General features: G+C 42.8%; 1 protein-coding gene across 3 annotated transcripts in view; it reads right to left on the minus strand.

Moving 5' to 3' along the window:
* LOC129814068 (sickle tail protein homolog) overlaps nucleotides 1-13,074 on the minus strand; it is a 92,171-nt gene that overhangs the window by 23,452 nt on the left and 55,645 nt on the right. For all 3 annotated transcript variants that reach the window (XM_055866842.1, XM_055866843.1, XM_055866844.1), the window contains 7 exons: nucleotides 12,747-12,874; nucleotides 12,425-12,594; nucleotides 11,614-11,798; nucleotides 2,156-2,292; nucleotides 1,770-1,917; nucleotides 1,156-1,678; nucleotides 506-788 (listed from right to left, as the gene is read on the minus strand). In XM_055866842.1, coding sequence (XP_055722817.1) covers nucleotides 506-788; nucleotides 1,156-1,678; nucleotides 1,770-1,917; nucleotides 2,156-2,292; nucleotides 11,614-11,798; nucleotides 12,425-12,594; nucleotides 12,747-12,874 — 1,574 coding nt within the window. The remainder of the gene's footprint in view (nucleotides 1-505; nucleotides 789-1,155; nucleotides 1,679-1,769; nucleotides 1,918-2,155; nucleotides 2,293-11,613; nucleotides 11,799-12,424; nucleotides 12,595-12,746; nucleotides 12,875-13,074) is intronic.

Below are 13,074 nucleotides of genomic sequence, written 5' to 3' on the forward strand. Positions count from 1 at the left end.
GTGTTTGCCAGGCATCACTGAGATTGTATTCAGAGAGTATATGCTGGAGAGCCTTGGTTGCCTGTGGATTGTAGTTAGTCTTATTAGATTTGTCCCGCATGTCCAAAATGGCATTCATGTCTTTCCCAATAACCAGATGGAATTCAGTTAATTCTAATAATATGCTGTTCAGAGAATCAAATAAAGTAGGATAATATGAATTTGGAGCATACACATTAATAAAGGCAATTTGTTTTCCATTATGGATACATTTAAGGAAAGTGATTCTGCCTTATTGGGCTTTGCCTTTCACCAAGATGGTTATTTCCACATTTCTTATGTATCATTATGATTATTTACACCTTCAGTTTAGTTTGGGGATGATGAAAAATCTGCCAGTTTGTACAATGGTTCTGCATTCTGCGTCCTTCCAGAGTTTCTTACAAAAATACCAAAATTACAGCAAACTGGTAACTTTGATGCTTCCAACAATTGAATTGATCTATTAACTTCCATAGTTTCTTACCTGGAAGAGATGCCTCAGTAGGTTGAGGGGCATCTACTTTGTCTGGCAGTGGAGTGTTGAGGGGAAGCTCTGGGTCTGGGAGAGATGGCTGGTCTGGAGTAAGGGGTGGAGGGGAGGACCGAGCCTCCCTTCTCCCTGTCTCGGTCACCTCCAGGTCAGGTATGGCCTTCATCAGGCTGGCCTGGGCCTCCTGGAGAATCTGCTCAAACTCACTCCCAGAAGAGGTGGCTGCTGAGTTCTGTGGTAACCTCCCCTCCTCCAGGTCCTGCTCACTCTCTGCCGTCTGTGGGGTGGAGGAGAATGGCCCAGACATCTCAATGCATACCGATCAGAAATGTAGATGCACTTTGCCAGTTCTCTAACATAAACCAATCTCAGTAGAGGGCTCTGTTTAATCATCTTGAGTGATAGTGTGGTATATATTACATTACACAGTAAGTAACAGTCATCTCAGTTTTAAAGACTTTCTTCATCTCAACCCAGCTACCTTGAGCAAGTTTCCCGGACCCAGATTAAGTCCAGTCTTAGACTAAAAATAACCTCAATTTAATTTTTTTTCTTCTCGGTTTAGGCTTAAACAGGAAACTGACCCCGTGTGTTTTTACAGACGATAAAATAATTACTAGGATTATCAGACTGACTATGACTACCTCAACATCCATGACGATGTGTTTGATGCTGCCCCTGTTGGTGTGGATCTCCTCTGAGCCAGGTGGTTGTGAGGTGGTCTCAGTGCTGCTGGCCGTGGGGGCCGGTCCATCGCCACACCAAGGGACTATTCTCTTCTGCAGGGCCGGGCTGTTGTCCCGGCTGCGGGGACTGACCTTGGCCACGGTGGGGGAGTCTCGACCGTGGGTGGAGGTCAGTGGGGGGCTGGGGTGGTGTGGCAGAGCCGCTGAGTGCTGACAAGGCTGCATGTTGACGGGAGAGCTCTTCACACGGTGGACAATGTCAGGTGAGGTAGGGGCTGTGTCTGGCCTGCCTGCAGGGTTCTTGACCTGTGGCTGGGGTGGTCTGACAGAGGGCCTGGGCTGAGGTTTGGGGGATTCCATGGTGGGGAGATTCTTCCGGAGGGGTTCAGACTGGGCAGTGGCAGGCTCTACACCCCCCTCTGCTGTGGCTGCTTTGGCTGCTCCAGGCTCGGGATTGTGAGGATGATTCTCTGTGACACATCTGAAGGGAACACAGCACGACTTTATTTGACTACTCAGATCATCAATCATCCTCTTACATGTCCTGGATGATATATAGGGTCAGCATGTACCTTCTGAGACCGCTGAGAGCCTCTGTCAGGGCTTTGACCCTCTTAAGCATGCTGTCCATCTTAAGAGGCTCCTCCTTCAGGAAGCGCACCGCCTCCACCTCCACACGCAGCACCGTCCGCATCTTCCCATGAAGGCTTGGGAACTCACCTGACAGAGGGGAGGGAGGGACCATAAATCCTAAAGTTGTCACACATCGAAGAAGCGTCAGCTATCCACGGTGTCCTTTCTTACCCTTCACATATCTTAAAACATTACAGAACTGACTGGTTGCATATGATTAATGCTGCTATGGAGTATCTCCTGCTATTGGTAACTTAATCACTTGAACATCTACCTGTGGTCAATAATGTGCTAACCTCTAGCAGCAGCCCCAGACAGTGCTCACCTTTAAGTCCAGCCAAGGCCTCTCCCACCCTCCTGAGGTTGACAGCTCCCTCCTCCACGTCCCTGAGGGTGACTGACTGCTGACCTTTGCCGGAGGACGAGTCTCTCCTCAGACGGTCCACATACTCCTCCAGCTCCCTGAGAGACACAGGTTCCACATCTGGTCATAACATTACAGTAAAACCAATGTTCATGTTTGGCATGACAAGGAAAGACATTGGTGATTGGCCTACATTATGATGGTGCTCACTGCTCAACTAATAAATGGTTCAGTTTTTGCATCTTCTCCCAGGCGCTGTAGTTTTTGCATGGTGATTTCTCCTAATGTAATAACGAGCAATAAACATCAGATGGCAGCGAAGTAAACGAAGTTCATGCAAGTGTGTGCAAAGCTGTCATCAAGGCAAAGGGTGGTTTCTTTGAAGAATCTCAAATATAAAATATATTTTGATTTGTTTAACACTTTTGGTTATTACATGATTCCATATGTGTTATTTCATAGTTTTGATGTCTTCACTACTTTTCTATAATGTAGAAAATAGTCTAAATAAATAAAAACCCTTGAATGAGTAGGTGTCCAAACTTTTGACTGGTACTATATATACACATTTTGGGGGACACGCTGTATATTGTAAAATTCGACTGCACGACAGACCACATCATTTAATATCCAACTTTCTACCTAAATTATTCATACATGTTAGTATTAAACTGTTATCTACTTTCTCAAAACACAAGATTAATCTGAAAAACAAATAATGAGACATTATTTGGTTCCAACACTGAGGAAGATGTTGGTGAAGAACCATTTTTAAGAGTCTACAGGAGGGTGTACCAGACTTCATAAAAAATTATTACTACCTTACTATTCTGCACAGGCTGACACAGACCAATTAGACTATTTCAAACACTTCAAGCTACAAGGAGTCAAATGCCACCTACTGGGCCAAAAAAATCTGAGGTGTGCACAGATTATTTGGACAATAATACTTTGTGGAGTTGTTTTCATTAGCGGGAAGAAGTTTAGCTAATGTCTTATTGTGGGGCCATAGGTAAACAAAAGTGTCACAATGCATAAATCTGGGCATTTGAAGCTAAGTAGAGCTCTTCATGCCTTCTGCTAAACCTGGCCTGATATCACAAATACGATTTGTCCTGTCCCAGGTGGAATGAACGTAGATGGAGCCCTAAACATACTTTTCATGGGGACAGATGGTTTGCAATCTCTAAAGAACAGTTTCAGATGCAATGTGCGTATGAATTAGTAGTCGAAACGCGTTGCAGTTGTGCGTCCTGATATTCAGGATGTTTTGCTCCTAAATGTGTTCTTTTATCTACATTTTCTGGAAATGGTTCACTAAAGTCTATTGCACCGTACTTGCCGCCTACTTGTTTTTTTTCTCTCCAATCAAATCAAAAAAAAGAAAAAAGGAAAATAGCATCCACACGGGGATGTATTTTTAAATTTTAGGCTTTTCAAATATATTCCATTCTCTTCTTTATATTATGGTTATATTCCCACTAATATTCCTTTGTGTAATTAAACTTTGACGCGTATTTTTCTGTCTTTATAATACTAATATTTCACTTGTAAAGAGCATTTCCCACGCTAAATGCAAATTAAATTGGAGCTTGCTTTTGTGCGCAAATCATTTGACTGCTACAGTTTGAGATTAATTATTCTCTTTTATTTATGAAAAGAAGCTGATACTGGCCTTCATTACTTCCGATTTATTTCTGATATTTTAGCTTAATTAAAATGGCAATATGTAACTTTTTTGGGTGACCCGACCAAATTTAGATAGTATAGCATAGAGAATCATTGTACCATCTTATTTTGCCACAAACTGAAATTAGGTGAACTATTAGAGTTTTAGCAACCAGGAAATGGCAGAGCTGCATAGTGAAAGCTAAAATGTATATTATGGTGTTTCTATTCCAAGAAAAACTAAAATACATGAAATGTTATTTTAGCCTATGTATTGCCTACCTAAAACATCCATTAATACATTTAAAGTCATCTAAAATAGAAAAAAATACATACAGTTGAATTCGGAAGTTTACATACACCCTAGCCAAATACATTTAAACTTGAAGCTAGGGGGCAGAATTTTTATGTTGGAAAAATAACGTTCCCAATGTAAGCTGCCTATTTCTCAGGTCCAGATACTAGAATATGCATATAATTGACAGAGTAGGATAGAAAACACTCTAAAGTTTCCAAAACTGTCAAAATATTGTCTGTTGGTATAACAGAACTGATTTTGCAGGAGAAAACCTGAGGAAATCCAACCCGGAAGTGAGTCTTATTTTGAAAAATCACTGTTCCATTGCCTATCTTTCGTCCATTTAAAAGGGATATCAACCAAATTCCTTTTCCAATGGCTTCCTCAGGGTGTAAACAGTCTTTAGACATAGTTTCAAGCTTTTATTCTGAAAAATGAGCGAGATTTATCAAAACGCGTCAGTAGATAGACGGAAGTCCTTACATTAGTTAATGCGCTCCACACTGGTTGCTCGACATTTTATTTCTCTCCAGTATTGAATAGTTTACAGTCCGGTTGAAATATTATCGATTATTGATGTTAAAAACAACCTGAGGATTGATTATTAAAAACATTTGACACGTTTCTACGAACTTTACGGATACTATTTGGAATTTGTGTCAAGCCTTGATGACCTGCCTAAGGCTGTGGAATACTGAACATAACGAGCCAAACAAATGGAGTTTTTTTCATATAAAATAATCTTTATCGAACAAAAGGAACATTTATTGTGTAACTGGGAGTCTCGTGAGTGCAAACATCTGAAGATCATCAAAGGTAAGCGATTCATTTCATTGCTTTTCTGGCTTTCGTGATCAATATACATTGCTGCTAGGTGTTCTTAATGTTTTGTCTAGTGATCGATAAACTCACACAAACGCTTGGATTGCTTTCGCTGTAAAGCATATTTTCAAAATCTGACACGACAGGTGGATTAACAACAAGCTAAGCTGTGTTTTGCTATATTGCACTTGTGATTTCATGAATATAAATATTTTTAGCAATTCTTTTTGAATTTGGCGCTCTGCAATTCAGCGGCTGTTTACGAAGATGATCCCGCTAAAGGGATCCGTGCATCAAGAAGTTTTAACTTGGGTCAAACGTTTCAGGTAGCCTTCCACAAGCTTCCCACAATAAGTTGGGTGAATGTTGGCGGACAAAGAATGCTGAGTTGCATCCAAAGAACACCATACCTACTGTGAAGCATGGGGGTGGAAACATCATGCTTTGGGGCTGTTTTTCTGCAAAGGGAACAGGACGACTGATCCGTGTACAGGAAAGAATGAATGGGGCCATGTATCGGCTAATTGACATCATTTTGAGTCAATTGGAGGTGTACCTGGTGGATGTATTTCAAGGCCTACCTTCATATACTGAACAAAAATATAAACCCAACACAAAGTGTTTGTCCAATGTTTCATGAGCTGAAATAAAAGATTCCAGAAATTATCCATAAGCACAAAAAAGCGTATTTCTCTCAAATTCTGTGCACAAATTTGTTTACATCCCTGTTAGTGAGCATTTCTCTTTTGACAATATTATCCATCCACCTGACAGGTGTGGCATATCAAGAAGCTGATTAAACAGCACGATCATTACACAGGTGCACCTTATACTGGGGGACAATAAAAGGCCACTCTAAAATGTGCAGTTTTGGTACAGAACACAATGCCACAAATGTCTGAAGTTTTAAGGGAACGTGCAATTGGCATGCTGACTGCCGGAATGTACATCAGAGCTGTTGCAAGAGAACCCAATGTTAATTTCGCTACCAGAAGCCACCTCTGTCATTTTAGATAATTTGGCACTATGTCCAACCGGCATCACAACCGCAGACCACGTGTATGGCGTCATGTGGGCGAGAGGTTTACTGATGCCAAAGGAGTGAACAGAGTGCCCCATGGTGACGGTGGGGTTATAGTATGGGCAGGCATAAGTTACGGACAATGAACATGAGAAGATCCTGAGGCCCATTGTCGTGCCATTCATCCGCCGCCATCACCTAATGTTTCAGCATAATAATGCATGGCCCAATATCACTAGGTTCTCTACACAATTCTTGGAAGCTGAAAATGTTCCAGTTCTTCCATGGCCTCCTTACTCACCAGACATGTCACCCATTGAGCAGTTCCCTCCAATATCCAGCAACTTCGCACAGCCATTGAAGAGCCATTGTGTGGGACAACATTCTACAGGCCACACTCAACAGCCGGATCAACTCTAAGTGAAGAAGATGTGTCGGGCTGCATAGACAAATGGAGGCCACACCAGATACTGACTGGTTTTTGGATGTACACCCCTACATTTTTTTAAGGTATCTGTGACTGTAGAAAAGGCCCATGGAGTTGGTGGAAGAATCCTTTATATCATGGCCAGTTGCTCAGCTGGGCCAGGGGCGCTTTAATTAGGTCAGGTGGAAATGTCCGACAGATCTCAACTCATTAAAAGTAGGAAAGTGCCATCGCCCGACTTCGCTGCTTTCTCTTAACTCGGTCTAATCCAGATGTTCTGCGCGTCCATGAATCCACGTAAGTCCACCAAATCTTACCTTTTCATCTGAACTATCTGTTGTGATCGGGAGAGCGGGCCATCAGTTATTGTTTATACACTGCTCAAAAAAATAAAGGGAACACTAAAATAACACATCCTAGATCTGAATGAATGAAATATTCTTATTAAATACTTTTTTCTTTACATAGTTGAATGTGCTGACAACAAAATCACACAAAAATTATCAATGGAAATCAAATTTATCAATGAAATCAAATCCAGACCTCCAAATCCCATGGAGGTCTGGATTTGGAGTCACACTCAAAATTAAAGTGGAAACCCACACTACAGGCTGATCCAACTTTGATGTAATGTCCTTAAAACAAGTCCAAATGAGGCTCAGTAGTGTGTGTGGCCTCCACGTGCCTGTATGACCTCCCTACAACGCCTGGGCATGCTCCTGATGAGGGGGCGGATGGTCTCCTGAGGGATCTCCTCCAAGACCTGGACTAAAGCATCCGCCAACTCCTGGACAGTCTGTGGTGCAATGTGGCGTTGGTGGATGGAGCGAGACATGATGTCCCAGATGTGCTCAATTGGATTCAGGTCTGGGGAACGGGTGGGCCAGTCCATAGCATCAATGCCTTCCTCTTGCAGGAACTGCTGACACACTCCAGCCCCATGAGGTCTAGCATTAGGAGGAACCCAGGGCCAACCGCACCAGCATATGGTCTCACAAGGGGTCTGAGGATCTCATCTCAGTACCTAATGGCAGTCAGGCTACCTCTGGCGAGCACATGGAGGGCTGTGCGGCCCCCCAAAGAAATGCCACCCCACACCATGACTGACCCACCGCCAAACCAGTCATGCTGGAGGATGTTGCAGGCAGCAGAACGTTCTCCACGGTGTCTCCAGACTCTGTCACGTCTGTCACATGTGCTCAGTGTGAACCTGCTTTCATCTGTGAAGAGCACAGGGCGCCAGTGGCGAATTTGCCAATCTTGGTGTTCTCTGGCAAATGCCAAACGTCCTGCACGGTGTTGGGCTGTAAGCACAACCCCCACCTGTGGACGTCGGGCCCTCATACCACCCTCATGGAGTCTGTTTCTGACCGTTTGAGCAGACACATGCACATTTGTGGCCTGCTGGAGGTCATTTTGCAGGGCTCTGGCAGTGCTCCTCCTGCTCAAAGGCGGAGGTAGCGGTCCTGCTGCTGGGTTGTTGCCCTACTACGGCCTCCTCCACGTCTCCTGATGTACTGGCCTGTCTCCTGGTAGCGCCTCCATGCTCTGGACACTACGCTGACAGACACAGCAAACCTTCTTGCCACAGCTCGCATTGATGTTCCATCCTGGATGAGCTGCACTACCTGAGCCACTTGTGTGGGTTGTAGACTCCGTCTCATGCTACCACTAGAGTGAAAGCACCGCCAGCATTCAAAAGTGACCAAAACATCAGCCAGGAAGCATAGGAACTGAGAAGTGGTCTGTGGTCACCACCTGCAGAACCACTCCTTTATTGGGGGTGTCTTGCTAATTGCCTATAATTTCCACCTGTTGTCTATTCCATTTACACAACAGCATGTGAAATTTATTGTCAATCAGTGTTGCTTCCTAAGTGGACAGTTTGATTTCACAGAAGTGTGATTGACTTGGAGTTACATTGTGTTGTTTAAGTGTTCCCTTTATTTTTTTGAGCAGTGTAGTTATTACCATGGGGGGCTTGGAGCGCACGTGGGTGGGGTAGGCTAAATAATTACAACCTAATAGGCCTAATTAAACGAAAAAATGCTAGGCAGAACATGCCCAGAGCTTGTGGCTAAGCAGTACCAAAGTGAATTTGGAGCAGGAGAGAAGGCCAAAAAAAAAAATATATATATATATATATATATATATGTATGTTTATCTGCTTGAATTACTTTCTCCACACTCGCCCACTTATATACTCTGGCATTAAAAGCAGCCCTGCTTTAGGCTATCAAAGAGCTGTCAATGAATAATCATATAAATGGATGGAATCAGTGAACTAATGGCTGCAGCAACCATTACACAGTCTGACAAGCTGCATAACAAAAATTATGCCTAATTAGACAAAATAACAATTAAGTTGTTCAAACGACGTAATACCTTGTTTATACTACTTAGTATCTCATCTGAACGACTAAGTCTTTCAAACAAAATAATTCTAAGAGTCTACATTTTGTTTTATTTATTTGCCATGGGCTTCAGAGCTTCCGTAGTTATAGACAAAACATAAGCTTCCCATTAACCTTCTACCCAATTCTAAGCAAGCACTGATGTTATGTCAGGAGGGATTTCAAACTTAAAGACACACTGTTGCTGACAGATAAGAAACCTGTTTGACGTGCTCAGTCAGAAGCTGTTTGTTGACAACAGTCTGACGAGCAGTCTCTGTCAGCTGCTGCTATCAAAGTACTCCACATAAAATAACACTCAAAACAGGTGTTTGATGGCCAGATGCAGAACAATGACAATGACCAATCTAAAAGTATTAGTCAATTAATTTCCTTATTAAATGGTTACGACGAATATAAAGGGACCAAAGGTTGGACTCTTTGAAGTGACTATGTTTAATCCAAAGTCACAAAGAAAGTACATGCATGTCTGGACCTAGAAAGGCCTCACTATCCATAAAAACTATAGTTGGGTTGCCTGACAACGTCATAAATCTGGAGAGGAAATATAGTTTACATGTTGATAACAATCCTTTGATTCTAAGCCAACCCTGTCTGTTTGCCCCAAGGGTTGCGCACACATCGGTTTTGTTTCTAAACAACCCAACCGAGGGCGACCTAGTGGTTAGAACGTTGGGCCAATAACCAAAAGGTTGCTAGATCGATACCCTGAGCTGGTAAAAATAAAAAAATAAAAAATAAAAAAAATCGGTTGTTCTGCCCCTGAACAAGGCAGTTAAGCCACTGTTCCTAGGCTGTCATTGTAAACATGAATTTGTTCTTAACTGACTTGCCTAGTTAAATAAAGATTAAATAAAAAATAAAAAAACGTCTACACTAAATGACCAAAAGTATTTGGACAACTGCTTGTTGAACGTCATTCCAAAATAATAGGCATTAATATGAAGTTGGTCCCCCTTTTGCTGCTATAACAGCCTCCACTCTTCTGGGAAGGCTTTCCACCAAATGTTGGAACATTGCTGCTGGCAACTTGCTTCCATTCAGCCACAAGAGCATTAGGGAGGTTGGGCAATTAGGCCTGGTTCGCAGTCGTCGTTCCAATTCATCTCAATCATGTTCGAGGGGGTTGAGGTCAAGGCTCTGTGCAGGCCAGTCAAGTTCTTCCACACCGATCTCGACAAACCATTTCTGTATGGACCTCGCTTTGTGCACGGGGGCATTGTCATGCTGAAACAGGAAAGGGCCTTCCCCAAACTGTTGCCACAAAGTTGGAAGCACATAATAGTCTAGAATGTCATTGTATGCTGTAGCTTTAAGTTTTCCCTTCACTGGAACTAAGTGGCCTAGCAAGAACCATGAAAAACAGCGACAGACCATTATTCCTCCTACACCAAACTTTACAGTTGGCACTATGCATTGGGGCATGTCCTTCAGACTGCCAGATGGTGAAGCGTGATTCATCACTCCAGAGAAAGCGTTTCCACTGCTCCAGAGTTGAATGGCAGCAAGCTTTACACCACTATAGCCGACGCTTGGCATTGCGCATGGTGACCTTAGGCTTGTGTGCGTGCGGCTGCTCGGCCATGGAAACCCATTTCATTAAATTCCCGACGAACAGTTCTTGTGCTGACGTTGCTTCCAGAGGCAGTTTGGAACTCGGTAGTGAGTATTGCAACACTTGGCGGTTCTGTGAGCTTGTGTGGCCTACCACTTCACGGCTGAGCCGTTGTTGCTCCCAGACATTTCCACTTCACAATATCAGCACTTAGAGCAGGGCAGAAATTTGACGAACTGACTTGTTGGAAAAGTGACATCCCACGACGGTGCCAAGTTGAAAGTCTGAGCTCTTCAGTAAGGCCATTCTACTGCCAATGTTTGTCTATGGAGATTGGATGGCTGTGTGCTCAACTGTATACCGGTCAGCAACGGGTGTGGCTGACATAGCCGAATCCACTAATTTGAAGGCGTCTAAACCCCCCATACTTTTGAATATATAGTGTATGTTAAGCGTGAAAACATACTTTTGAATATATAGTGTATGTTAAGCGTGAAAAAGTGTGAGAAATAGTTTCCCAATATCCGTTTTCCCACCCAAATGGTGCTCTCAAGATTACATAACAGCTACATACAGTAACACAGGTGTTTAACACATACAGTACTTTCTAACCCCCCCAGTCCCCAAGATGAATTTGGCCCAGTGATATGACATTAGTAAAGTAAGACATTGGCTTTGGCTCCATTACTAATCTCTCCCATCACCGTCAGTACCACAGTCCCCCCAGATCACACATTTAACAACCTCATTAGCACTCATTTAAACATTGTGCAACATTACTAACAATTTTTGGTTGAATACCAATGACTCATTCCATAGCTGAGTTAGTGTACGTACCACATGCTGGTAGATAGACTGTGCTCTGATTCACTGGAATCTGTTCTGAATACATAATCAGAGTAGATTAACTAATCCCACTTTAGCTGCAACTAATTATTTCACATTGTGAGCGTGATCTTCTGTTGCAATGTTAGCTTCAGCAGTTTAGCCAGATAAAAAAAACGAATAGGGCATCTGGAGCAATTACGTATTACTATCGTCTGATCACTGTTTATTGTAGGAAGTAGATGATTTCTCTTTTTGTTGCCATAGGATATAATCTGTACTCTTGTTATTAACAATAGCTGTGTAAAAGTAAGGTGGGCTCAACAAAGTCAATGCCTTCAATAAATTACATATCCTGTCAGTCAGTGTGTGGGGTTCCAAACCCTTACCTGAGCTGGGCCAGCACTCTCTCCTCCATGGCCTGGTACTTGTGTCTCTCCTCGTCCACCGTGGTCCTCTGTCTCTGGCCAGGCTCGGTCTCCTGCTGTTGTCTCTGTAGGGTCTCAGACATCACCTCAGCTAGCTCCTCCTCTGCTCTCTTTAGCATCCGCTTCACACTGTCCTGGTTCTGCATCTAGTAATGGACCGTACACAGTGGCATTACAACACTCACCCAATGAATGAGATGCACTATACGTGATGGAGGAATATAACGGAGTACATAATATGAACACACACCATATCAAGGTATACTGTATATATTGGATCTAGATATATGCAGATTCTCTCAGATACCACTATTGTGAATATTGTACATCTGTCTTTTACGTTTGTGTTTTCACTTATGGTTCTTGGATGACAAGAGGTATCACTTAAAGCTGCAATAGGAAACTTTTTGGGCGACCCAAACAAATTCACATAGAAATGTGTGTTATATATAGAAGTGTCATTCTCATTGAAAGCAAGTCCAAGAAGCGGCTTCCCGTTCTTAAGTTTCGTTTTTGCATGTTTGACTTTCAGTTTTGTACACCAGTTTCAAACAGCTGAAAATACAATATTTTTGGTTATGGAAAATATATTTCACAGTGATTTAGATGGTACAATGATTCTCTACACTATACTTGCTTGTTTTGTGACAAACTGAAATTAGGCAAACTATTAGAATTTTTGCAACCAGGAAAGGGCGGAGCGATTTCTGCATAGTGCATCTTTAAACAATTCTGATAATGGATGAATGTAATGTGCAGGTGTCTTAAGTACCTGTAGCTGTCGGAGTTGGTGAAGCTGCTGTCGGAGGTCAGTGACGTTCCTCCTGACCGTGGTCAGTGTGACCTGCAGGGTGGAGTCAGGGGAAGGGGCCTGAGGGTCTAGAGCATTGAAGCCATCTGCAAAGAGGGCAGGGGTTCTGGATGCAGGAACTGGTGACACTCCTACACATCAGATCAGTGAGACAACTATGAGTTACTGTAATGCGAGATTAAAATACGGCAGATTCAAAATAACTTTAATTATCCATGCATGAAACCACAAAAACAAATCCTGATTTGACTTTGTAACACTAATAGTTCTGTAATAACAGCACCTGCACTGTTGTTGACATGGAAAGGAGAAGCAGTCCTCCTATCGATCTCAGCTGGCCCAATAGCAAGTGCATGCTGAACAAGGCCAGCCAGACTGGCAATCTGTTGTTCCATGGCCTTCATTCGCTCACTGCAAAACGAAATACATGTTCAGCCAAAAACAATACTGTGCAATGTACAGGTAACTGCCAAAATAAAGTAAACACCAACATAAAGTGTTTTAATAGGGCGTTGGCCACCACGAGCCAGAACAGCTTGGCACAGATTCTACAAGTGTCAAGAAATCTATTGGGGGGATGCAACTCTATTCTTTCACAAGAAATTCACAAG

The sequence above is a fragment of the Salvelinus fontinalis genome, chromosome 17 (assembly GCF_029448725.1).
Source record: "Salvelinus fontinalis isolate EN_2023a chromosome 17, ASM2944872v1, whole genome shotgun sequence".
NCBI lineage: Eukaryota > Metazoa > Chordata > Actinopteri > Salmoniformes > Salmonidae > Salvelinus > Salvelinus fontinalis.